The sequence below is a fragment of the Pipistrellus hanaki genome (genome assembly GCF_964339955.1).
Source record: "Pipistrellus hanaki genome assembly, chromosome: 1".
In the NCBI taxonomy this organism is placed as follows: domain Eukaryota; kingdom Metazoa; phylum Chordata; class Mammalia; order Chiroptera; family Vespertilionidae; genus Pipistrellus; species Pipistrellus hanaki.
This window is the reverse complement of record NC_140503.1, coordinates 207302464-207327778: the sequence shown is the minus strand read 5'-3', so window position 1 is coordinate 207327778 and position 25315 is coordinate 207302464. Positions and strand designations below refer to the sequence as shown.

Genomic DNA, 25315 nt, shown 5'->3' with positions numbered 1-25315 from the left:
GCCAGCCTTACTGGATGAAGGGAAGAGCAGCCAGCCTCACCCGGATGAAGGGGAGACCAGCCAGCCTCACCCGGATGAAGGGAAGAGCAGCCAGCCTGACCCGGATGAAGGAAGGGGAGACCAGCCAGCCTGACCCGGATGGAGGGGGAGACCAGCCAGCCTCACCCGGATGAAGGGAAGAGCAGCCAGCCTGACCCGGATGAAGGAAGGGGAGACCAGCCAGCCTCACCTGGATGAAGGGGAAGACGAGGCCCACGACGAAGTTGGAGAGCCAGTTGACCGTGCCCGCCACGATGAAGGCGGCCGGCCGCTGGGACTGCTGGAAGAACTCGCCCGTCAGGACAAAGGGGATGCCGCCTGCGGGAGAGCGGGGGGTGGGGTTGGGGGGGATTAGTCACCCCGAGGGGGAGGCCATGCCACCAGCCCCCCTCTCCTGTGGCAGGGCAGGGGCGGGAGAGCCTCAGCCTGTGTGAGCAGCGGCCTCGGAGCGGGTTACAGCCCAGAGCTCTGACAGGCAGGCAGGACACCACCTCTGACCTGGCTGGTCTGAACAAGAGGTCCCCCCCTCACCCCCCACATTCCCCCACGCTCTCCGAATGGCCGAATGGCCGGGTGGTGAGGACTGCGAGATGATGCGGGAGCTGACATCTGCGGAATACATTGCGTTAGGAATACTCATCATTTCATCTCTGGGACTGCTGGCTACCTGTCCCTGGGGCGGGGGCAGGGGGGACGGACTGCAGCCTGAGAGGTGCCTTCACTTACCCAAAGTTACCCAGCTCTGAGGGGCGGGGCCCGGATGCAGGCCCTGGCTTTGGTAGACCTTTGCTCAGGCAGCATCAGTGCTGAGAGGCCATTCCCTACAGCCTCGGTGACAATGCGCCCCCTGCTGGTCACCCTGACCCTCTTCACCCCTATGTGGTCCCCTCTTCTCTCCCCATGGGCCCTCCCTTGCCCTGGCTTTATATTTATATATTTCTTGGCCGTGCCCGGTTCCCTATCTGGGAGTGTGAGCTCCGTGGGGGCTGATCTAGCAGCTTCTCCCAACATCCGGGTCACAGCGGGCACAGAGGGGGAGCTCACTTACAGGTGGAGAAATATGGAAATGGACAAAGCGGGAGAATCCTTCCGAAGGACAGAGGGCCAGGCTACTGGGTCCCGTCCCGGTCCTCAGCGGCGTGAGGGCTGAGGCCTCTCGGGCCATCCAGGGCCTTTACGTGTAATCACTGTGATGGGCTGAATTGTGTGCCCTTCCTTCCCTGCCCCCACTCCTCCAATTCCACACCCTCAGCACCCCAAAATGTAACTGTACGTGGAGGTGGGATCTTTAAAAGGGTGATTAAGGTAAAAGGAGGTCATACGATGGCCCTGATCCAGTCTGACTGGGGTCCTTAGAGGAAGAGGCAACTAGGCCCAGCCGTGTGGCTCAGTGGTTGAGCATCGACCTATGAACCAGGAGGTCAGGGTTTGATTCCCGGTCAGGGCACATGGGGCGTGCAGGAGGCAGCCAATCCATGATTCTCTCTCATCACTGATGTTCCTATCTCTCTCTCCCTCTTCCTCCCTCTCTGGAAAAAAAAAAAAAAAGAAGAGAGGCAGAGGGACTTTGGGACGGACATGTGGAGGAGAGGCAATTTGAAGACAGGACAGAGATGGCAGTGAGGTGGCTCCGCAGCCTCCAGGAGAGTCTCCCCGAGCCTGCCCACAGACACCAGGGGCGCCTCGCAGAGAGCGGGGCAGGGGCCACACCCCCCGGAGCCCCTTCTCAGTCTCCCGGAGACACGAACGCAGAGCCAAGGCAGGGCAGGGCTCTCAGTCTCCTCCACACTGGCCATTTTACAGATGGGGAAACTGAGGCTCAAGGAGAGGCGAGGATGTTCCCACGAGGGCAACGCCAGAGCTGGGGCTGGACTCGAGTCCTGGGTGCACACACCAGACTCCCCTCTTGCAGGCACTCAAGGTGGTGGCTGGGGGCTGGGAGTCCTGCATCGCTATCCGGTCGGCTCCGGGCAAGTTCCCTCCATCCCCACCTTCTCTTGAGCGGCCACAGCCCTGCCTGAGCTAAGTACAGCCACGTGGTCAGTGATCAACGCATCTTAGCCATGGCCGCTGTTATCATCTCATTGTATCCTCCGCACGGAATTGAGAATTGTCTGTGGGCAGCCACAGACCGCACCATGAGTATCATGAATTCATCCCAAACCCGTGTGCCTGCCTCATGCCCTCACAGCTGGGAGTTGTTATTGTAGGCCAGTGGTCGGCAAACTCATTAGTCAACAGAACCAAATATCAACAGCACAACGATTGAAATTGCTTTGGAGAGCCACATTTTTTAAACTTAAACTTCTTCTAACGCCATTTCTTCAACATAGACTCGCCCAGGCCGTGGTATTTTGTGGAAGAGCCACCCTCAAGGGGCCAAAGAGCCGCATGTGGCTGGCGAGCCGCAGTTTGCCGACCACGGTTGTATGCTATCGCTAACGTGTCTTGGGTAGCACATTGGCCACCACCTGTGGGATGGTCATGAAGGCCGTCACTGAACCTGAATGGCTGGGATCTCCCTCTCCTCCCTCCATCCCCCATCAGGCCCTGCCCCTCCCTGAGCCCCTGACTTCCATGGCGGTGCCCCCAGCCCCGGGCCAGCTGGGGCAGAAGGGGGCGCCATACCTGGGCCGCTGCAGAAGGACGCGATGATGGCCAGGATGCAGACGATGCTCAGGTAAGGGATCCAGGGGGCCCGGTCCTGCGAGGGGGCAGCACGGGCAGGTGAGGAGGCAGGTGCGTGGAGGACCTGGGTTCCCACCCCAGTTCCTCCTCCTGGGGCCTTACTAGCAAGGGAAGGGGGTGGTGGGGCAGGGGACTGGCAATTTGGTAAAGGACGTCTTTGACCTGGTAAAGGTCACTTTACACCTATGAGCCCCATTTCGGCATCCAGAAAATGGGGACAATGATAACCCCCCGCCATTCCAGCGCCTGTTACAGACACGAGGAGCAAAGAGGTGAGTTGCCGAAAGTTCTGTGCGAGGAGGTGGGACAGCGGGGATTCAGAGCCCCAAATCCCCTGCTCGTACCACAGGCCACTGATGTGACAATTGCACAAAGGCTTTGCATGGTGGAGCCGGGCGCTCTAGGAAACATCAAGTGCAACCTCTTCCACCCCACAGAGGGCTGAACAGAGCTCAGAGAGGGGATGCAACTCACCCAGCGTCACACAGCCCCTCAGGTCTCCGGGCTCCCAGGCCCGGACCCACCCCTCAAGCCGTACCTCCCTCTCCCCCCCACCCCCCAGCAGCTTCCCGGCTGAGATGCCCCTGGGGGAGCCGCGTCTGCAGATGGTGCCACCTTCCCAAGCCCAGGCCCCAGGCACTGAAGCCGAAAGCCAGCTCCCGCCGAGCCCCCGAGGGCGGGACCGGCACCTGCTCTCACCTGCAGTGTCAGCGTGACCGTGAGGATCCCGAAGAAGAGGGTCATCAGCCCGAAGCCGCCGATGAGCAGGGGTCTCCGCCCCAGGCGCTCGATGACCAGGCCCTACAGGGTCAAAGGGCAAAGGGCATGGTTACAAGAGCAGCGGGAAGGACGTGCGGGGCTGAAGGACGGCTTTGACCTGAGGCAGGCAGGTGACTCTCTCCACAGCCACACCCCGGGGGGGGGGGGGGGGCAATGACCTTGATGACAAGGAGGAAGGAAGAAAGTCCCGTGTGTCTACCCCACTTGCAGCCCGGTGCCTGCCTTTCAGTGGCCAGGGCAGGCTGCTCACTGAGCGCCTCAAACGCCAGCGACCCCGAAGAAGGTGATTGTAGCTGAGCTTCAGAGACAGGCCAGGCTAGCGGGTACCCCTTTCTCCAAGCGGCTTTCGAAGGGGCTCATGTGATTAAGCATCTAGGTCCCGAGTGTGTGCTCCGGGCCGGTGCCTGGCCTGGACGGATGTGCCAAGACCAGGATGGTGGGGGTACAGTGTGACCACCTCTGTCCTCCTTTCTTTCAATCTATTGTGCGACACACACGTGCTCACGTGTGCATACATCTGTGAACACATGCCCAACACTGGGGCGAGATGACACGGCCCAGGAGGGGGCCAGCGCCCAGTATGCCAAACGGCTGACCTTGACAATGACATTGTGAGGTGGGGGATCCCTGAGGAGCCTCACCTCACCAGCCTGAAGGACTCTCCTGGCAAAAGTGGGTTATTGCCAAAGCCTGAGCTAAGGAAGCCTGGCAGGAAGGAGGGGGTCGGCTCGGTGACTGCCGGTCAGCTCTGTCCTAGCACAGACAGCAGAGGGGGAGGCAGGGAAACGCCCGCTTCCCGTCCCCGTCGATTCACAGGGACTTCTGTCTGGGAGAAGCCGAGGCCTGGGAAGCCCATGGCTATTCCAGTGAATAGTTTTAAAGCCTGTGAACAGAGGACGGGGCCTCGGAAATAACGGTCTACCCGGGACAGCTCTCTGTAAACGGAAACGTAGGAATAATTCCTCGAAGCGTAAACTTTGCTTGGCAATGTGTGTGTCAGAGAAGAATGTGTGTGAGAGCTGTGTATCTTTGGGGCCAGAGGTATGAGAAGTGGCAAAGTGACATTGAAAGGACCCTCATTCCAGGGTGGTTCATGAACCCTAGAAATAATAAACAAAAATGGCCTGGAGACATTTCGTCCCGAGTGTAAACCCAGACGGGAGCGGGGCCAGCTGGCCCGGAGGCCAGGCTGCCGGGGCCCAGCCCTCCGTCCTGGCTCCTGGGAACCGTCTTCCTGGGCGTCTGCAGCCCCAGGGAACGCCCCACCTGCTGCCCTTTGGAGGAAAGGGACCTCTTCAGAGGCTCATGGTCTCCAAGTTGCACCCTTCTTAATTTGGGAAAGTCAGCTCTTAAAGCTCTTGCCCTAGCCCTGTGGTCTACAAACTGCGGCTCTCGAGTCACATGTGGCTCTTTGGCCCCTTGAGTGTGCCTCTTCCACAAAACTCCATGGCCTGGGCGAGTCTATTTTGAAGAAGTGGCATTAGAAGAAGTTTAAGTTTAAACATGAGGACCCTCCAGGCCCCTCTACCCCGGCCCCCATGGGGACTCCCCAGGCCCCACTGTCCCGCCCCCACACATCTGTTTTGCAGCTGGCGTCTGAGAAAGAGCTCCAAGAGCTTTCTCGGATTGTAGACCTGGCTCATTGTTGAAGCCCCTCTGCGTTGCATGAACCGAAGGGAATGTCTTTCTCCTTCTCTCTGCCTTGCAAACACCTACCTACCTGGGCTGGGAAGATGACAGTACATGGTCTGAAACGTTTTTAAGGTCATGACCACAGACCCGAGGCTCCGGGGCCTCTGGCCAGACTCCGGGGAGATACGCCCGTCCTCAGAGGGAGGTGGCGGCCGTCATCTGTGACGAGGTAAGAGCTCCGAGGAGGGAGCGATTGTTTAAAGGAGGAAAATGGGGAAGCAGAACAGACGAGAACGTTCTCTGTATGGTGAGGCATCAGTGGTGGACGACACGGTCACTCCTCAGATTCACACACCGTCCGCGGGACCGAGGGTGCCCGTCGCTGTGGGACCTGGTTCCCCGCGGCCCCGCTGACTCCCCTGCGAGGGGTAACCCTCCCTTTACTCACAGAGAAGATGGAAGCCAGGGTCTCAATGCCGCCGGTGCTCAGGGTGATGTAGGGGATGTTTTCCGGAGCGATCCCTGCTTTCCCAAAGATGCTGTTGGTGTAGAACCAAATCTGCAGGGAGCAGAGTCGGTCAGCGAGGGGGAAATGTTGGTGAGGATGTAGAGAAATGGAAACCCTTGCGTAGTGTTGGTAGGAATGTAAATTGGTGTAACCACCATGGAAAACAGTCTGAAAGGTTCTCAACAGATTAAAACTGCAACTACCATCTGATCCAGCGATCCCATGTTTGGGTATTTATCCCAAAGGGGTGAAAGCAGGACCTCAAAGAGATACTGGCACTCCTGTGTTCGACAAAACATCATTCCCAATAGCCAAAATGTGGGAATAACCTAACGGTTTATCGATGGATGAATGGATCAGGAAATGCAGCCAGTCAGTCAGCCTTGAAAAAGAAGGGAATTCTGCAGCATGTGAATCATGGAGGACGTGAACAGAGGACAGGGCCTCGGAAATAACTGTCTACCCGGGACAAGTGGAATGAAGCCAGTCACAGAAGGACAGGTACTGCCTGAGTCCACTTATATGAAACTAGTGGCACGGTGCACAAAATTTGTGCACATTAAAAAGGGATTAATTAGAGGAAATATTTTAATATTGCTATTTGCCCTTTCTCTATAATAGAAGCATCAGAGATGGAAGAAAATCAGTAAAATATATATATGAAAATCTCCCTCCTGTCAGAGTCTGGGGCCCGCCATAGGACCCAGAGTCAAGTCCCCGCCCACCTGCGTGCACCTCAAAATTATGCGAGACTTAGACCTGGCTGGCCCCACCCCTGTCAAGCCCTGCCCCAAACATCCCAAACCCGCCCTGCCGGCTCTGGGGGGTGAGGGGTGGGCTCATGCCCATTCTGTGCCAATAAGGGGGGCTGGTTACCTGGGCGCCTTGGAAGGTCACCTCTGGGCCCCGCCATGGCTCCCCTGAGCACGTACTTGACCCCAGAGGGCACTGGGTGCTTCCGTGCCAAACCTCCTCTACACACCCCTGCCCCGGTCCAGCCTGCTGACTTGCACACCTGCGTGAACCCTGGTGGCAACCCACTGTTCGCCAGGAGCAACGATGATGATGATGATGATGATGATGATGATGATGATCTTACGGCAGCCCCCCTGTCCTCAAACTCCCAGATTCTAATTCTGGAGCAGGCAACGGGTAGCTGAGCTCCTCGGAGGGCATGGGGGTGGCTCCGTGGAGGGATCTCCTCCTCCCACCTCCCCCCCTCTGTCAGCTCAGGCCCCACGAAATGTACCCTTTACAGCCCAGCTACAAGCACTTGGTTTAAATCATCTCCGTGTTCCTTCCTGATGACTTCCTAATTCCCGCTTTGTGAAGAAATAAGGCTTTTAAGGATTCCCAGGGATAAGTAATCACAGGGAGAGGCAGCACATAGTAAGGGACAAACCCACTAGCTGCTACACTGAACGCTTGGCCTGAATTCTTTCTTTCAGTGCTATGCCGTCCCATTTTACAGATGAGGAGACTGAGGATCAGGTGATGTGGTTGCCCAGTGGCGCAGAGCTGGGACTGGAACCTGGGCATCCGGGGCCCGAGCCTGACCCACCCCAGCCCTCGCCTCCCTTGGGTCCCTCCGACGGTGCGGGACACTCACCGCGTTGAGGCCGCAGAGCTGGTAGCAGGCCATGGTGACCACCACGGTGATGACCTGCCAGCGGACGTAGCGGGTCCGGAGCAGCTCCAGCGTGGACACCAGGAGGATGTTCCTCTGCACGCGGCCCTCGGCCAGGGCCTCCTCCACCTCCCGGGACACGTCCTCCTTGCCCAGGAAGGTCCGGAAGGCTGCGCATGGGGACAGGCGGGGACGGTCAGCCGAGAGCAGCTGTCTGTGTCTGACGCTGGGCCCCGCGGGGACGGTCCCGCCCCCAGACACACGCCTCATCAGGGGCAGAGCTGGCAGGGGCCTCCGAGACCACGGTGTTTAAAAATAGGAAAGCAGCCAAAACCGGTTTGGCTCAGTGGATAGAGCTTCAGCCTACAGACTGAAAGGTCCCAGGTTCGATTCCAGTCAAGGGCATGTACCTTGGTTGCGGGCAAATCCCCAGTGGGGGGTGTGCAGGAGGCAGCTGATTGATGTTTCTCTCTCATCAATGTTTCTAGCTCTCTATCCCTCTCCCTTCCTCTCTGTAAAAATATCAATAAAATATGTTTTTTAAAAATAAAATGAAAACAGGAAAGCAAAGCCCCCGAGCATGTGGAGACCTGCCTGGGGTCACCGGGCGGCCAGGAGAAGAGGCGGGAGAGAACCAGGACCCCCCCCCCCAAGTGCCCCGAGCAACGCCGAACGTGTCCTGGTCCAAGTCCCGTCTCTACAGGGGCAGGTGAGCAGTTTGCAGTCACCCGGCCTCCCGGGGCTGCGGGGTGGCTGTGCTGTATTTAACTCACTAACTCACACCCAGGGAGTGCTCCCCACGCAGTGCAGAGAACCTCGTTTGCCTCTGCGCTGGTCCTCACTGGATGCGTCAGGACGCCCGGCAGCCAGCTCCACTCTCGGCAGGAGGGCCTCTGGGCCCCTTCCCCGTGCCCCCCGAAATGCAGACACCTGGGGGGACAGTCTCAGAGCTCATCTTCCCAGGATTCAGACGAACCCATGTGACCACTAAGAAATCTGTGCTCCGTCATCTCTGTGGCCGGGACACCCCATGGAGACACCTCGGCACAGACGTGAGCAGCCCTGGGTCCTGTCCTGCTGACCTGGCTTTGCCAGGCTCCCAGGGTGGCCTGCGCCCTCCCTGGGCCGCCAGAGCAGGCTGTTGGGGAGACGAAATGGCTTAGGGTGCCCCAGGGCACCCAGCACCACGCCTGCAGAGAGGGGTGGCCCGGGTCTCTGCACGCCCTGTGCCCTGACCCTGTGCGATGCCGGAGTTGCGTGGGAAAGGCCGAGGGCCATACCTTTCTCGGCCGCCGCCTGGTTGTGCTTCTCAAACAGCAGGTAGCGTGGGCTCTCGGGGAAGAAGGGCAGGAACACCAGCTGGATCACCGCGGGGACGAGGATCAGTCCAAACAGGTACGGCCAGGTGCTCTCCTGGGGGAGACGCGGGGGGCCAATGGGTGGGCATGGCAAAGGGAGGAGCCTACAGCTTTCTATTTCCATGGCCTCCATGTCAGCCAGCCATGTGCCTTGTGGGGGAGGGGGGGCTGCTGGTGTGACCCCGCCAATGCACTGGCACAGGGAGGTGGTCTCAACTGTGACTGCAATGACAGGTGCAGGGCGGGGCTGCTCTCTCATCACTGCCCCCTGGTGCTCTTTCTGGGCCACTGCAGTTCCCCCAGGGGCGGAGCTCTCTCCCCATCTTTTTACTTTTTTTTGCACCGGCTCTTCGCTCTGCTGGGACGGTGTCTCCCTCAAGGTCTGCACCCACTTCTCCAGAAAGGCTCCCCAGCCCTGCCTGCTGCATCGGGGCTGCTCCGGGCTCCCTGGTCCCCAGGCTTCCTACATGGCCACCGCGTCCGTGTCCCTTCCATCTGTCCCTCCAGCAGCACGGTCCCTGCAGGCAAGGACTCTGTCTACCCACATGGGGCAAAGTGAGTGGATTGGGATTACATGGGTCTGGGAGGCAGATATGCTTGGAGGCAAGTTCTCCACTGTGGCCCAGGGGTGAGGAAAGAAGGGGTTGGATTGAAGGGTGTCGAGGGGAGAAGAGAGGCCCTGCATGAGGTGGAGACGTGGAGGGGGATGGGCCAGACCAGCAGGGATCGGGAGAACCGGGCTGGGTGAGGGTACGGGCGGAGGCATCGTGGGGAAGGGCTAGGATGTCACCCCCTGGGGATCTGCCTGGGCTGCTGGGTGCTTCACCATGTGGAGGCCCGAGGCCTCCCTCCGAGGCCACGCTGTCAGGCTCCCTGCCCGCTCCCTCCGGCTGTGCTCCGCCTCACATCACCCTCGAGAGCCAGCTTCCTAGATCTGTGTCTCAGGTGTGTGTCCTCCCCTGAAACGCAGCGAGGTACACGAGGCAGGGGTCCCGTCTGGCTGTTCTCCGCTGGATGGAGCCCAGAGCAGTGCCAGGCACACCATCCACAAGAAGTGTCAAATGAGTGAATTCACCGGGAATGAACTAACTGCTCCTGCCCGCTACGGACACCAGGGGGCGCCTGATCACAGTCTGGGTCTGGGCACAGGGCCCCTGAGCACCCCCAAACCTTGAGCCCTGGGTGAGGCGTGCACTGAAGCTGCCATTGGAAGCGTATTGAAGTGTATTGAAGTGAGCTGAGGGCTCAGGAGTCCTAGGCACAGGGACAAGCTTTGTGGGGAGGGGAGGGCGCCCCTCTGTCCTGTCGGTGACACAGGGAGCCGAAGTGGTGACGTGAGCACAGACGTGGTTGGCCGAGAGCCACGCTTACCTTGCCCAGCAGCTCCGGCAGGCCCAGCAGCTGCCCGGTGAACACCCCGATGCAGATGAAGATGGCGGTCACTTGCCCCAGGGAGCCCCGGATCTCCTTGGGCGAGATCTCGCTCAGGTACATGGGGAGCGCGCTGAGGGCGATGCCTGCGGAGGACACAAGGCGCTATGAGAGAGCTGGCTCCTCCTCCGGGGAGCCCTCAGGCCACGGAGAGCCGTGTCCTCCAGGAGGACTGGCCACGACCCTTCCTCTGCTTTCCCAGGACAAGAGCAGCGTGCACTCAGCACCATGCCTGCGCTCTGCACACAGTGCCGACTCGTAACATGCTCGGAATCATTCAGTTCGCAGGCGGGCTGGGAGGTGGAGTTCATTGAAGAGGAAGTAGCTAGGATGGGGACACTGTGGTGCTGCTACAGGTGATGGTGGTGGTGGTGCTGATGGTGGTGGTGGTGGTGGTGGTGGTGGTGATGGTGGTGATGGTGGTGGTGGTGGTGATGGTGGTGGTGGTGGTGATGGTGGTGGTGGTGGTAGTGGTGGTGGTGGTGGTGGCTGATGGTGGTGATGGTGGTGGTGATGATGGTGGTGGTGGTGGTTGTGGTGGTGGTGATGGTGGTGGTGGTGGTGGTGGTGATGATGGTGATGGAGGTGATGGTGGTGATGGTGGTGGTTGTGGTGGTGGTGGTGGTGATGGTGATGATGGTGGTGGTGGTGGTGGTGGTGATGGTGGTGTGCACTGTGTGGATGTGTCTCACCTCTTTTACTCAAATACATTAATGTTGTAGCATGTAGCTATAATTCATTCATTTTCATTGCTGTGTTTTATTCCAATGTATACATTATACCACAATTTATCTCCCCTCCTATTGATGCACACTTCCGTGCTTTCCAGTTTGGGGTCAATGCCAATAGTAACCCATGAACACTCTGGCACAAGACTTTCATTGCACACGTATGTATGTAAGCTGTTAGGTACACAGTAGCCATAATGTGTGCATGTTCAGTGCTAGTAGTTAAGCCAGTTTCCTCAGTGTTCATGCCAACTGACCTCTGCTCCACGTAGTCACCAACATTTGGCATTACAAACTTTTCAACTGCAGCCATCGTGGCTTTGATGTGCATTTCCTTAATCACCGAAGCCATCTTCTGTACCTACTGGCCACTCGGTGTCAGTGCCCATTCAACCTCTGAGCCGCTTTGTGTTGGGTTGCCTAGAACCAGCCATCGCCGTCCACCAGGGACCTCCTAACGCAGCCAACATGGCTCGCACCCCGGGCGAGTGGGCAGCAGAGTCGTCCACACACACAGAACACCTCTGCAGGGGCCTGAGCCCCTGGCCCACCCACGGAGCTGCAGGCTCCGCAAACTATATTTGCTTTCTGCCATTACATCTCGGGTTGAGTTTTTACTTCTATGCAGCAAGATAAGACCTTACTGACAGACCAGGTGATGGAGTGAAGTCAGGTACGTGGCAGAACCAGGCCATTGGAACACACAGCCCTGCCCTGAGCCATTTCCTGTCCCTGCCCCTGAGTGCTGGTGTCCCCACGGGAGTCCGCAGTGCCCCCAGGAGCTGTCACCGCCCCTCCCGGCCACGGAGCCTCACCTCCATCCACGCCCATGACGAAGCGGCCCACGATGAGCATCTCGAAGGCGCCTGCCCGGAGCGAGAAGGCCATCAGCAGCGCGGCCGTGATTGCGAAGAAGTTGTTGACAAGCAACGTGCACTTCCTGGAGGGGAAGGGGGGGGTTCAGGCTTGACTTGGGGTGCCAGACACACAGGACAATATATAGGCCATGTACCGCAGAGTCAGACACCTGGCACCGATATAATTTTAGTAACCAACGTCACCCCAATACATCCAATAAGAAACAAGCTTACAATAAAAGGAAGGGTTTGATGAAGATGCCTGACCATGGGGCTCTCCATCCCAGGAGCGGGGTCCCCACGGCCCCCCACAACCTCTGGCTGTGTGATCCTGAGCCAGGCACTCACACCCTCTGGGTTCTCCCCGGGGTTGCTGATCTCTCCCACGAATCGCTCTGTGCTGGGACTGTTCCCGCTGTTTTGCGGACGCGTTGCTAAGACTCCGTGGCTTGGCCACATGACCCGTGTGGGGGCCCGGGACTAGGCTCCTGCGCCCGCTCTGGCTTTATGAGCCGGTGGCTTCGCACTGGATGCTCTGCGTTGTCCTTCCTCGCCTGCAAAGTGGTCGTCCTTGCTCCCTACAGCGAGCCCCGCTCTGGGACAGACGTCACTGTGAGCTCTTTCCGTGAGTCGCTCCGCTTCTGCTCACAAGGAGCCTCTCCGGTTGGCCACGTCCCCACTCCTGCTCCATAGAGAGGTTAACCCGGACAAGGAGCTGGGCACACACTTAGATGCTGTCCCCCAAAGACAGCGAGTTAACGGGTGGCCAAGGGTGTTATCGGATGTAAGAAGCTGGGCATGCCGAAACCAGTTTGGCTCAGTGGATAGAGCGTCGGCCTGCGGACTGAAGGGTCCCGGGTTCGATTCTGTTCAAGGGCATGTGCCTTGGCTGGGCACATCCTCGGTAGGGGGTGTGCAAGAGGCAGCTGGTCGATGTTTCTCTCTCATCGACATTTCTAGCTCTCTATCCCTCTTCCTTCCTCTCTGTAAAAAGCAATAAAAAAAATAAAAATAAATAAATAAATAAATAAATAAATAAATAAAAAGCTGGGTGTTTTCCAGAGCCTGTGACTGCTCTTTGGAGTCAGAGCTCTTTTCACCATCAGACTTTTCTCCAACTTTGCCCTAGTTTCCCCTCCCCCTCCTGCATCCTCTTGGAGATCCCCGAGTTACTGACCTAGGCCACGCCGTGAGGATGGTTCAAAGGCTGCTCACGGCCACACCGCCCCTGATAGCAAATGACGGCAGCGACCCAGTGCCCGTGACCGAGCAGCTCCGGAAGTGAGTGACGATGCATCTGCCAAGCGCACGCCTGCAGACACTGAGTCAGAGACAACCCTCTGCAGTCTGATACGGAAAGGTCTCTGAGCCACGCTGTGTGAAGTGCAAAGAGCAAGGTGCAGCCCTGGGGAGACTGTGGAAACCACCTGTATGAAAAGGGGTGTGTGTGTGTGTGTGGCTGGGGGGGGGGGGGGTGCGGTAGAGACGGGCACAAGCCTCAGAGGAGATACACACAGAGCAGGTGACACCGGAGCGTCCAGAGGGGCCGTGAACTGGAAGCACAGACTTTGAGGCACGTGTCCCAGGCTCCACGAGTCATGGGTATCAGAGTCCGGGCGCAGAGCTGGGCCTGCAGCCAGGCCTGGGCACCAGCATGGCCATCGTCCTGTCTCATGAGGGACAAGGGGTCTGTCACTCGAGCCAGGCAAGCCGAGGACGGATGGCCCCAAGTGAGCATCTGGGGCTTAGAAACTATTCTCAGTGGACAGACTTCTCCAAGCCAGAGAGGCCAGCAGACAAGGCGCCTGCATCTCTGAGACCAGATCTTGGGGCGGCTCACACCCTCCTGTCCTCACCCCTCTCCCAAATCACAGACGAGGTTAACGTGCCCTGGGCGGGATGGGCCCACTGTGACCACGTCGAGGACTCCCAGGATGCACAGCTCCACCTGAACTCTCTCCCAGCCCCCACCGCTGGCCCTGACAGCCTTGCACACCCAGCTCGGCCTCCTCGTCCTCCCCTATGGCCCTCCCGGGGGATGAAGAATGAGGCCTCAAGCAGCATGGCCATCAACACCATGTGGCAGCAAGACAGGCTGGTGGCCACTCAGACCCAGATCTGAATTTTGGGTCAAGTGCATTCTTCCGACCCTGGGACACCTGCTGGGCCTCGCGGCCTCGATGCATCCTGTGTGGGAAGCATGGTCTGTGGAGCTTGGCAGGTAGCAGGAGGAGGACAAATGATATCCGTCTTCAATGCCTGCTGCTTCTCCTCCCCCCGGAGTGGTGATTCCAGCTGAGCCGTGACCCCAATCCGGCTCTCACTCGGTCGTAATGCAAACAGGAGTCGGCTGCTGCCGGGGCATGACAGCTCACGCCTGTGACCTGATCTCTCTGTCTCCGAGGATTGTCACTTAGAAGTTCAGTGTCTCCCCGAGGCGTTTCCTCTTCAGCTTTTCTTTTGCTTTCGTGGCTGCCATGCTGCTGAGGCCACCGCCATCGCCTTGGCCTTGGCCACACACGTAGGGAGAGTGCTGGCTGAGAGGGAGGTGCCCACCTCACGTCACACACCTGCCCAGGTGGGGAGGCAGCACTTGCTGGCCCCAGGGCACCCTGAGCCCAGCCCCAGCGGCCCTTCCTGTGCCATCTGCTCGGGCTCTGGCTTCTACGGAAGACTGTCTGAGGCTGATGTTTTCAAAAGCAGAGCGCTCTGAGCACAGGGCATGGTCCCACAGACACGTGGTGCGTGCCGTGGCTTCGGCCCGCTCTGTGCCCAGGGCCTGGTCTTCCTGACCTAACTCAGAAAGCCCCTGGTTCTTCTGGCTTGCAATCGGGTTGGGCCAGTGGTCGGCAAACTCACTAGTCAACAGAGCCAAATATCAACAGTACAACGATTGGCATTTCTTTTGAGAGCCAAAGTTTTTAAACTTAAACTATATAGGTAAGGACATTGTTATTAACTTTAATTAGGGTACGTGGTATTTTGTGGAAGTGTGGCTCTTCCACAAAATACCACGTACCCTAATTAAAGTTAATAACAATGTCCTTAAGAGCCACATGTGTGCCGACCACTGGGTTAGATCAATGGGAGGCGCCACAGCAGATTCGGGGGAGAGAGGGTGGAGGAGAGGGAGGCCAGTGTGCTTCTTCCGGGCTCTCCCCCTGTTGGGACAGTAGAGTTTTGACCTCCTCAACTTGTTGGGCAGCCCGCAGTCCACGGCTTCCCTGCCCCATGGCCTCTGGGACCCTATTTCCGCCCCTTGCCCTTCCGACATTCAAGCCTCTCCAGCTGAACTCCCCGGCATTTTGTTGTGTGCGGGGTCCTGACGGGGCACAGGTACATTGTGAACACGATGGAGGGGATCCCCCACACAGACAGCCCCCCACTGACCTCCCACAAAACCTTCCGATCGGCTTCACCATTAACGTCCCCACGAGTCCGCCGATGGCGAATATGGACACGGTGACCGACCAGAGCAGCGTCAGCGTGTCGGGGTCGATCGGGTGTCCGTGCCTTCTCTCCCACGTCTCATTGTAAAAGGCCTTGATGTACTGAAAGCAAACAACATACCGTTACTCCTCCTGCTCCCTCCGCCGCCCGGGGCAGCTGTGGCTAAACCCACCAGCTGCTGTAGCACGCGGTCTCACGCCAGGCCTGCGCTGGGTTCTGCCTGAGCCTTAATCACGGAACCTTCTGGCAAAGTCTATGGATGGGCCCTATTTTTTTTGTTTGCTTTATTAATTCTCATCCAAGGATACTTCTCCATTGGTCTTTTAGAGAGAGTGGAAGAGAGAGGGAGAGACAGAAAGAAACATCCATGTGAGAGAAATACATCAATTGATTTCCTCCTGCATACGACCCTATTAGGGCCCTGGTTGGGAAGGAGCCTACAATCCAAATATGTGCCCTAGACTGGAATCGAACTCTGGACTCATTGGTCTATAGGCGGACAATCTATCCACTGAGCCAAACCTGCTAGGGTGGAGGAAGGGAAAGGGAGAGAGAGAGAGAAACATCAATGATGAGAGAGAATCATTGATCAGCTGCCTCCTGCCCACCCCGTATCAGGGATTAGGCAACATGGGCATGTGCCCTGACCAGGAATGAAACCAGTGACCTCCTGGTTCATGGGTCCACAATCACTGAGCCACACCAGCCGGGCAGATGGGCCTTATTTTTTACCTCATTTTGCAGATAGAGAAAGTGAGGCTCTGAGAGACGATGTGACTTGCTTAGTAAGTGGCAAGCCTGGGAGTCAGACTCAGATCTGCCTCCAGCCCTAGAGCGACCATGACACCTGGGCTTCTCCAACTTCGGTGCCCAGCAGGGTCACGTGGGCAATGTATTTAACATGCACATCCCTCACGTTCGAGAAAAAGCTCTGTCCCCTCAGGATGGGCCAAGACACAAGACCCAGGAAACTCGAGCCAGCAGAGGAGAACAAAGTGCTCATGTGCATGTCACCAAAACTGACGTGTTCTGTGCTTCACAGGACACGGTGACAACAAGGAAAGACAGGCCGCACACGGAGGCCACACATCACATCTGCAACGCATCTGTTGCAAAGGCCTGGCATCCACAGTCGGTGAAGAACTCTGACACATCAATGGGGAGACAGACGACCCACTTTAAAAATGGGCAAAAGACTCAAACAGACTGCAGGGGAAAGTCACGTGACCAGTAAGCTGATGACACGTTGCTCAACATCAAAAGCCAACAGTGCAATGAGGGGCCACTTCACGCCCATGAGGTGCATCCCCATCAATGCTGATGCAGGGGTTTGGGATGGGGACGGGTGAGTCTGATGGGAACCAAAGACGGAGGTCCCGGCCCTGCACTCCCCAAGCGGGTTCCATCCTGGAGATGTTCACAGATTCCCCCCTGTTAGCCATCAGTGTCGCCATAGCCAGCAGATGACATTGTGGAAAAGTCGTGGGTTCAGATTGCACAGACCTGGGCATGAATCCCAGCATCTTGACTGGCTAACCATTTAAACCAGCTGGATCTCGGTCTCCTCCGTACACTGGGACTGAAGATGCGGATATCGTGGGGCTGTTGTGAGGGTCAAACAGGAGCATGGAGCAGGGCTGTCCAGGCCTTGGGTAGAGCTAGCACAGCCCCCAGGAGCCACTTCTCTGCTGGGTGATGTTGAGTAAGTTACTCAGCCTCTCTGTGCCTCAGGTTCCTCACCTGGGACACCCTTTCCCTCCAGAAGGTGTTGCCATGGGGGTTTGATGTGAGGATGAGTAGAAGGTGCAGTGCTGGGTCCACAGATGTGCACAGTGAGAGCCTGAAGCTGGGTGGCTGGTGGTGGCATGTCCGTATCTGTCAGGTCAGGGTCCTCGACATGTCTATTGCGCGGGCCATCGGCTCCAGGAATAATTTACCACTGTCTCCCCAGCCAGTCCCTCAGGGGCCAGGCCTGTGGCAGCGCGTTGAACTGTGCAGGCTGCAGCCAGGTAGACCGGCTCAGGACACCTCCAGATGATGGCGGGAACTTGCTGGACAGGGGAGGGGATGACCCTGTAGCCTGTTTCACGATGTTCAGTTCCTTGCTGAGTCACACTGAACCTGTCGTGACTCTGCACATACAGTTATCCTCAGGAGCGCTATAAAGTGCACACAATAGGACACGTTTGTGGCCAGGCCAGTGTGCACACAGCCTGAGGGATCTGTGAAGACAGACCACACACCTGTGCAGCCAGAACTGTATGGACATCCTTATGAGAGTGCCCACCCCAACCCACGCTCTGGGCGCTGGTTCCAGCATGTTATAATTGCAAGAGTTGCATCAAAAGGTTGATGGAACTTGGGGACTCAACAAGGGCTGAGTCACATATGTTATAGCCTGTTGGGAATGGCTAAAGGCATTTCCCCAAATCTGAAAAGGATGCATAAAATCATTGCTTACTGCCAGACAGCTCAGGGCATCTTAATGTACATGTTATTGCCTCCTACTGGCCAAACATCCAGAAGCAATTCCCCAATCTGACAATGGATTCTGTAAACCCTACCCTTTGATGTGTATGTATCTCCACCTTGCCTTAGGACAAATTGTGTTAATAAACAGCAAGGGGTCTGGAGATAAGAAGAACTTAGCTCCTTTAGCTAACTCCCTCTAATGCCTTTCAAAATTATGTTTCGTCTCTGGACTCTTTATTAATTTATGTACAGTGCCTTCTCTGATTGCTGAACCCTTCTAGATGCCAGATCAAGACCACTGGCATTATCTGGGAAATGAGGGCGACACAGACACCATCCCATAAGCCCTGCAGTGCCACCAAAGGTCCCTACTTGGCAGAGCTCTGGCCTCGCCCACTGAAACACGGCCCGGGCTGCTCTCCTGAAAAACCTTTGGCACTGTGGCCCTGGGCTGGCTCCAGGAACTGTGGGTTCGGGATGGCCCCCACCATTCCTGGGACCGAGCAGAGTGGCTCTCTGCTGGGAGAACCCCGAGAAGGTGGAGACTGTTTCCTGTGGGCTTCACCCACCCCGCACCCCCAACCCCCACCCCTGCTCCTTTTCCCTTTGCTGATTCTGCTTCTTGTCCTTTCACTGAATTAAGTCACAGCTGTGAGCGTGCTGGTGCTGATCCCATGAGTCTCCTGATTTGGCATCGGACCTGGGGGTGTCTCGAACCCAACACGCCTCCCAGGTCTTTGGGTACATGCCCGGCTCCAGTTCTGATGGCTATTCAATATGCAGTGCTTTCTCCCCACTCCGTGTCTCCCAGGGACTTGGGCTGACAGGTGGGAAGGAAGCTTCTAGACTTCCAGGCAGCTGAGGACGCTTGGCTCCCACTGCTGGCTCTCTCAGTGCTGAGAGGATGCTGCGAGGGATGGACCGGCACAGCTCTGGGCCCTCCCTCCCTGCCCATGGCCTGAGGGTTTCCTGCTCCAGAACATGAAGAAAGTTCCATTTTCTCCTTGGCTCCAGGCAGAGGCAGGCAGACCGGCGTGTCCCAAACAGCCTTCTTATTGAAATGAAAGCAGTCCTGAGCCTCACTCCTGCCGGACACTCCCCGGGGAGATTGCAGAGCTGCGTGGGGGTGGAGAGCACATCCACACGGACCTGCCCTTCGCTCTGAGAGCATCTCTGCGCCTCCCATGGGGCTGCTGGAGGGCTGGTGGGGACCAAAAGGGCCAATGTGTTCATTCCTGTGCAAATTGCTCGCAGCGCTCAGATCAGCCTGGAGGCGGCAAGACCTTCCAGGGGCATCCATCTCTTCAGCCCACGCTCAGGGGGCGGTGTGGTTGAGAAGAACATCTTTGTAGAACAGGAATCATGACCGTGGCTTGCAGGTGGGGCTGCTAGAAGAGTTACATGAGGAGTGTGGCCCTTGGCAGGATGCCTAGCCGATAGTAGGTGCTCAGCAAATCCCAATGTCTTTCTCCTACAGGTCAGAAACAGCGTGTTTCTGCTTGTCTGGGTGTGATCCCGCCAGCACGTGCCTGCTGAGGGCCGGGCTGGCTGAGTCTCTGCTCCCCGTGTCCGTCAGCAGCCCCCTTGGCCCCACCCTGCTCAGCAGGGCTTCCCCCAGCTTTCCCATGAGGCACAACAGAGGCACTTTCCAGAGGGACTTGTGAAATGAGAGCATGCTGAACTCCAGAGGCAGGCTTCCCAGCTCCACTAAGCTGGGGGCCCCCAGGGGGAAGCAGGCAGGGCAGCACCCACAGTCTGGATCATCAACATGCCAGCACCTGGAGAGGGGCCCCTCATCTCCCCAATCAGAGGCAGCTCTGCCAGCTCCAATCCCAACCAACTTAACCCAACCAAACCATGACTCACAGCTCCAACTTAAGCAATGCCGCTGCATTGCATACTTGAGAAAAACTGACAGCAACCTAAGAGGCCACATAGGAAGGTGAGGGGGGTGGGGGTGAGGGGAGACTGAGAAATCCGGGGCTGGCCCAGCCCATCGCTCAGCGGTTGAGTGTTATCACATGAACCAGGAGGCCAAGTTTCAATTCCCTGTCAGGGCACATGCCTGGGTTTCGGGCTCCATCTCCAATAGAGGGCTTGCAGGAGGCAGCCCATCAATGATTCTCTCTCATCATTTCATTTTTCTATTTCTCTCTCCCTCCCCCTTCCTTTCTGAAATACTATCCAATAAAAAAAAGTAATATGCAAATTAGCCATCACTCCGTCACAAAGATGGTGGCACCCATAGCCACAAATGGTGGTGCCCATTCCTCTTAGCCCAGCTGGAGTCCCCTAGTTCTAGGGGGGGAGTTGCTAAGAGCAGGCACGTGAGCGGCCTGGCGGAATGCTTGCTTTGTTGCTACGGCGATGAGGCAAGGGTTCCACCCCGACCACGGAGGGCCTCTGGGCAGTGGGCACTGAGTGGCCAGCGGGGAGGGGTGGGGGTGGGACAGGGAATGCTTGTGTCATCGCCCCGGCAATGAGGCAAGCGTTCTACCCCTGGCCGCTGATGGGCCTCTGGGCCTCAGAGAGCCACTGGGCAGCGGGCACAGAGCGACCGGACCCCACAGAGAGCTACTGGCACATGGATTCGTGCGCAGGCTACTAGTCAATAAAAAAAAAAAAATCTTGGGATGGAGAATGTTCAACAACATGGAAAAATGCTGATGATGTAAGTATTAAGTAAAAAAAGGATATATAAACAATCCTTTGGGAGGGGAGAATATTTAGATAAAGCCTTAAAAATGGAAGAAATCTGTTTTGTAAGCTATTACAATGGTGGACAGAGGTCATTACACATTTGTCAAAATCCACAGAACGCGGGAACCTTACCCTGAACTATGGACTTCGATGAGTCAAGACAGGGCCACGGATTGTAGCACGCGCACCGCCCTGTGGGAGCTGTGCACCGGGGACACACACACACACACACACACACACACACACGCCGTGTGTAAGTGTGTGGTGGGGCCACGGGGTACACAGGAAATCTTACTTTCTGCCCTGTTTTGCTGTGAACCTAAAACTGCGCTCGAAAATGAAGTTTATTCACTAAAACAATTTTGGCCTGGTCTGGTTTTGCTCAGTGGTTAGAGTGTTGACCCGTGGATCCAAGGGGGTGGGATTGATTCCCCGTCAAGGGCATGCACCTCGGTTCTGGGTTTGATCCCCAGCCCCATTGGGGTGGATGTGGGAGGCAACCAATCAATGCATGTGTCTCTCTCTCCTCCCCTTCTCCTTCCCTTCCACTCTGTCTGAAAATCAATGGAAAAAGATATCCTCAGGTGAGAATTAAACAAACAAACCAAACCCCAATTTTGAAATGATGACGGCATTGCCCCTTGCTCATGTTCCCACGGTCACTGCTCCACCCAGGTCATTCCAGCCCAGGTTGAGGCGTTACCAGCCCTCCTCCGGCCAGGAGTGCAAAGTCCCCCCCTCCGCTGAGTTTCAGCCGAACTTTCCAGAGGAAGCCGGAGGCAGACTCCCAGGCCTCTTTGAAAGGCAGGCACGGGCCAATCAGACCCCCTCTCAGGATGCTGGCCCAAGGACCTCCTCAAAGCCACCGGGCGCGGTGAGGCTTAGGGGGGCCATGCCCACCCCCTGGCCTGCAAACCGTTTTCAGCATCAGAATCAGTTTTTCCAATGACCTTACACAGAGTTATCAGTAAAAAAAAAAAAAAAAAAAAAAAAAAAAAAGGAGGTGGGGAGGTGAATGGGGAAAAATAGGGACCTCTGTAATCCTTTAAACAATAAACATTTTTAAAAAATGCCACAGCCTGGGTCTTGGCTGCCTCTTTGCTCCCGCCCTACGCGCTCCAAACACACTGGCCTCGGCCACGTCACCCTGGTTCCCGCAGCGTTCCTGCATCCCAGGCCGCTGGGCCTTCGGTCCACCCTCAAGACACAGCATCCCCTCCTCCAGGAGGTCCTCCCTCACACCCCCCCGCCTTGCCCCAGGGGTGGCGGCAGGCCCAGGAGAAGCCAGCACCCCAGGAATGGGGGGCACCAAACCCTCACAGCCCAGGTAGGTGAGAAGCAAACCTTGCCCTGCCCAGCAGCGGGGCGGTGCGGGGGCCTGGAGACATGGCACCTGCCGGCCCGGGTCCAGGGAAAACCAAGGGCAGCCTGGACGTTAACCCGCAGCTTCCCAGGTGCCCTCTAGCTCCGGTGAAGAGACATGAACACAGAACAGAGGAGGAGGAGAAGCGGCCCCTCGGTGGCCCCTCAGACTCCTGCTCCTTGCCCTGGGCCAGTGGTCGGCAAACTCATGAGTCCACAGAGCCAAATACCAACAGCACAGCGATTGAAATTTCTTTGGAGAGTCACATTTTTTAAACTTCAACTTCTTATGACGCCACTTTTTCAAAATAGACTTGTCCAGGCCATAGTATTTTGTGGAAGAGTCACGCTCAAGGGGACAAAGAGCCACATGTGGCTCACAAGCCGCAGTTTGCCGACCATGGCCCTGGACTCAGACCCTGGGGATCCGCCCTGGCCACTCCGAGGCCCCCTCCTCTTCCTGCACTCTCCCAGGTCACTCCACTCCAGCCCCACACCGGATCGCCATCCTCTGCTTCTGTATCTTCCACCTCCCCTTCCAAGGCGGGGCTGGTGCCTCTCTCTGCCCAGTCCCCCAGGCCCCCAGCTGGCACAGAACCTGCCTGCAAAGGCCTGCAGCACCCGGCACCACCCAGCTCAGGGGTAACACTCGGCTTGCCCACGTCCCCTCAGCGCCCCCTGCAGGGCGCGTCCCGTGGCCGCGGGGCACTCACCGGAGTGGGAGCGTTCACCACAGAGAGGTTGTACCCGTACAGGAAGGAGGAGCCGAAGGCGCCCAGGAGAGAGGCCGCGACGAGCCAGAGGGACCATTTCTGGGGAGGAGAGGAAACGTGGCAGTTTTAGTGGAACGTGGCCCGTCTCTGGCCCTCAGAGGAGCACAGAGCACGACCAGACACAGCCGCCAGCAGCAGCCGCCGGCCCTTCCCGGGAGCCACGGGCAGGTTTGTCGTCAGCGCCTTCTGGGAATGATGTCCTGGAACTCACAGTCACCGCCGTTTTATCCGGCTTGCATAGGTGAGGGGACAGGCAGAGCTGTCCCGGGGTCTGGCTCAGCCCCCCGTGGTCACCCTCCTGCCTCGTCCTCTGGGCGCAGTGTCAGGGCCCTGCCGGCCACACAGAGGCACCCACCGTGCACACACCCTGCTCCCGGCGGAGGGGAGGGGCCCGTTCCCTCGCCCAGTGGTGGGCAAACTCATCAGTCAGCAGAGCCAAATACCAACAGGACAATGATTGACATTTCTTTGGAGAGCCACATTTTTTTAAACTTAAACTTCTTCTACATAGACTCGCCCAGGCCGTGGTATAACCACTAGTTACATCACATGGACACTGTGTTAGGTATGATACGTAAACTGGAGATGATTTAAAGCATATGGGAGGGTAGGGATAGGTTATATGCAAACACTACGCCATCCTATATAATAAAAGGCTAATATGCAAATTGACCAAACGGCAGAACGACCGGTCCCTATGACACGCACTGACCACCAGGGGGCAGATGCTCAACACAGGAGCTGCCCCCTGGTGGTCAGGGCGCTCCCCCAGGGGGAGCGCCACTCAGCCAGAAGCCGGGCTCACGGCTGGTGAGTGCAGCGGCGGTGGCAGGAGCCTCTCCCGCCTCCGTGGCACCGCTGAGGATGTTCGACTGCTGGCTTACCAGGAGCCGGCGTTAGCCGTCAGTTGGACATCCCCCGAGGGCTCCTAGACCGTGAGAGGGTGCAGGCCGGGCTGAGGGACACCCCCCCGGCCCCATGTGCACGAATTTCGTGCACAGGGCCTCAAGTTTCATATAAAGGACTGGAGCATCTGCGGATGTGGTTGTCAGAGGGAGTCCTAAACAAACCCCCGTGGATACACAGGGGCGACTTTCTCTGCAGTAAGAGCAGCTTGAACTTAACGGGATCCATTGACAGGACAGAATCACTGAGGACAGAACACCACTCTCCATCGCCTGTCTGTAAACTCACCCTTAGGGTCTCAGCTCGGATGCCACACCTCCTAACCCCCCACCCTGGCCATGCTGGGCACCTTCTCTCCCTGAGCCTTCCTGGCTCCCCCACCATCACTCCTGCTTGTCTGCACTGTCAGAGGGGGGAGGAGGGTAGAAGGAGCCATCTCCCGAAGCCCCCCGCCCCTGCGTGCCCCCCTCTATGCCCACCACCCCTCACCATGGCCCCAGGGCAGAGGGTGCTGCTGTGGAGACAGGGAAGGATAAAAGGGCCACTGCCCAGCAAGGTCTTGTTACACGAGCCCAGTGACCACCAGAAGGTGCTGTCGGCCCCAGGACACTGGCCACAGGGTTGGAGCGCCGACGGCCGAAGTCACCGGGATGGGATGCAGAGCCCGTAGCCCCGGGGCAGGCAGTAACAGGCACGCACTGCGACCCACGCGGGGACCCTGAGCCCTCCGTGGGGGGACGAAGGCCAACGTCTGTTTACCTGCTTTCTCCTTCCACCTGGCTTCCCGCTCCTCCAGCTGCAGCCCTGTGTGAGCGGCGCTGAGCCGGGCTCCTCCCGGGAGTCCATGCTCTGCTCCCCGCAGTGCCCGGGGCATCTCCGCGGGCCAGGAGGCAGAGTCCATGGGAGGGGCGGCCCGGCCGGAAGTGTGGCAATTCTCTTGTTTGAACAGGGCAATTTTTTTTCCTCCTGATCCCCAGTTAAAACCGCAGCTGGAAACCTGCCTTCTCAAGGATCACCCCTGGGTGTGGATTTTCCTTTTTAACGAGGCAAGGCGAGGCCAGTAGCAGGGAGGGAGAGGCCAGCACAGAGCCAGGGCGGCCCCCTCGGGCAGGGGTGGGGATGTCCACAGGCGTGGAAGGCCCGAGGAAATCAGGTGGCCCGCCCGGCCAAGGCCTGAGGGCTGAGCCGGTGAAACGTTGGACAAACAGAGCAGGCTGATTTTTAAAACGATATGGCCGGGGAATTTTATAAATATCCAAAGGGCCCTTGGCAGGGAAAAGGTTCCCCACCCTTTCCCGGAGGGTTGGGATGGGTAGACGGATGGATGTTGCCATGGAAGCCCAGTGGGAAGCCAAGCCTGACTCCAGCCCCTTTTCCCTCCTTTTTTTTTTTTTTTTAAATATATATTTTATTGATTTTTTAACAGAGAGGAAGGGAGAGTTAGAGAAATAGAGAGTTAGAAACATCAATGAGAGAGAAACATCAATCAGCTGCCTCTTGCACACCCCCCATCGGGGATGTGCCCGCAACAAAGGTACGTGACCTTGACCGGAATCAAACCTGGGACCTTTCAGTCCGCAGGCTGACACTCTATCCCAGTGTTTCCCAACCTTCTCTCATGATGAGAATCACCTGGTGGAGTTGTTAAAACACAGATTCCTGAATCCCAACTAAGAAGTGCTAAACTAGAATTTTTGAGAACATATAGGTAAAATTGCATACCTAACTTAGTGCTCTGTATATAAAATCTGTCTTAGAGCACTAGTTAAGTATACAATTTTACCTATATGTTCCCAAAAATTCTAGTTTAGCACTTCTTAGTTGGGATTCAGGAATCTGTGTTTTAACAACTCCACCAGGTGATTCTCATCATGAGAGAAGGTTGGGAAACACTGCTCTATCCATCCAGCCAAACCGGTTTCGGCCCCTTTTCCCTCTTTCGATGCCATTGGCGTGATGGGACACACGGCCCGTTGCACTCTGTGACTGCGAGTCCTCAAGTGG

At 57.3% G+C, this 25315-nt stretch overlaps 1 protein-coding gene across 5 annotated transcripts in view; it reads right to left on the bottom strand.

Moving 5' to 3' along the window:
- The window catches only part of SLC2A9 (solute carrier family 2 member 9), a 58941-nt gene that overhangs the window by 3534 nt on the left and 30092 nt on the right, over window positions 1–25315 (bottom strand). For 4 of the 5 annotated variants that reach the window (XM_084863251.1, XM_084863255.1, XM_084863254.1 and 1 more), the window contains exons 3-12: window positions 22346–22444; window positions 15039–15199; window positions 11607–11731; window positions 10004–10149; window positions 8555–8687; window positions 7257–7444; window positions 5588–5698; window positions 3427–3528; window positions 2668–2743; window positions 230–357 (exon numbers count right to left, since the gene is read on the bottom strand). In XM_084863251.1, the coding sequence (XP_084719377.1) occupies window positions 230–357; window positions 2668–2743; window positions 3427–3528; window positions 5588–5698; window positions 7257–7444; window positions 8555–8687; window positions 10004–10149; window positions 11607–11731; window positions 15039–15199; window positions 22346–22444 (1269 nt within the window). Of the gene's footprint in view, window positions 1–229; window positions 358–2667; window positions 2744–3426; window positions 3529–5587; window positions 5699–7256; window positions 7445–8554; window positions 8688–10003; window positions 10150–11606; window positions 11732–15038; window positions 15200–22345; window positions 22445–24070; window positions 24184–25315 lie in introns of those variants that run through there. The other variant, XM_084863252.1, reaches the window with a different exon arrangement.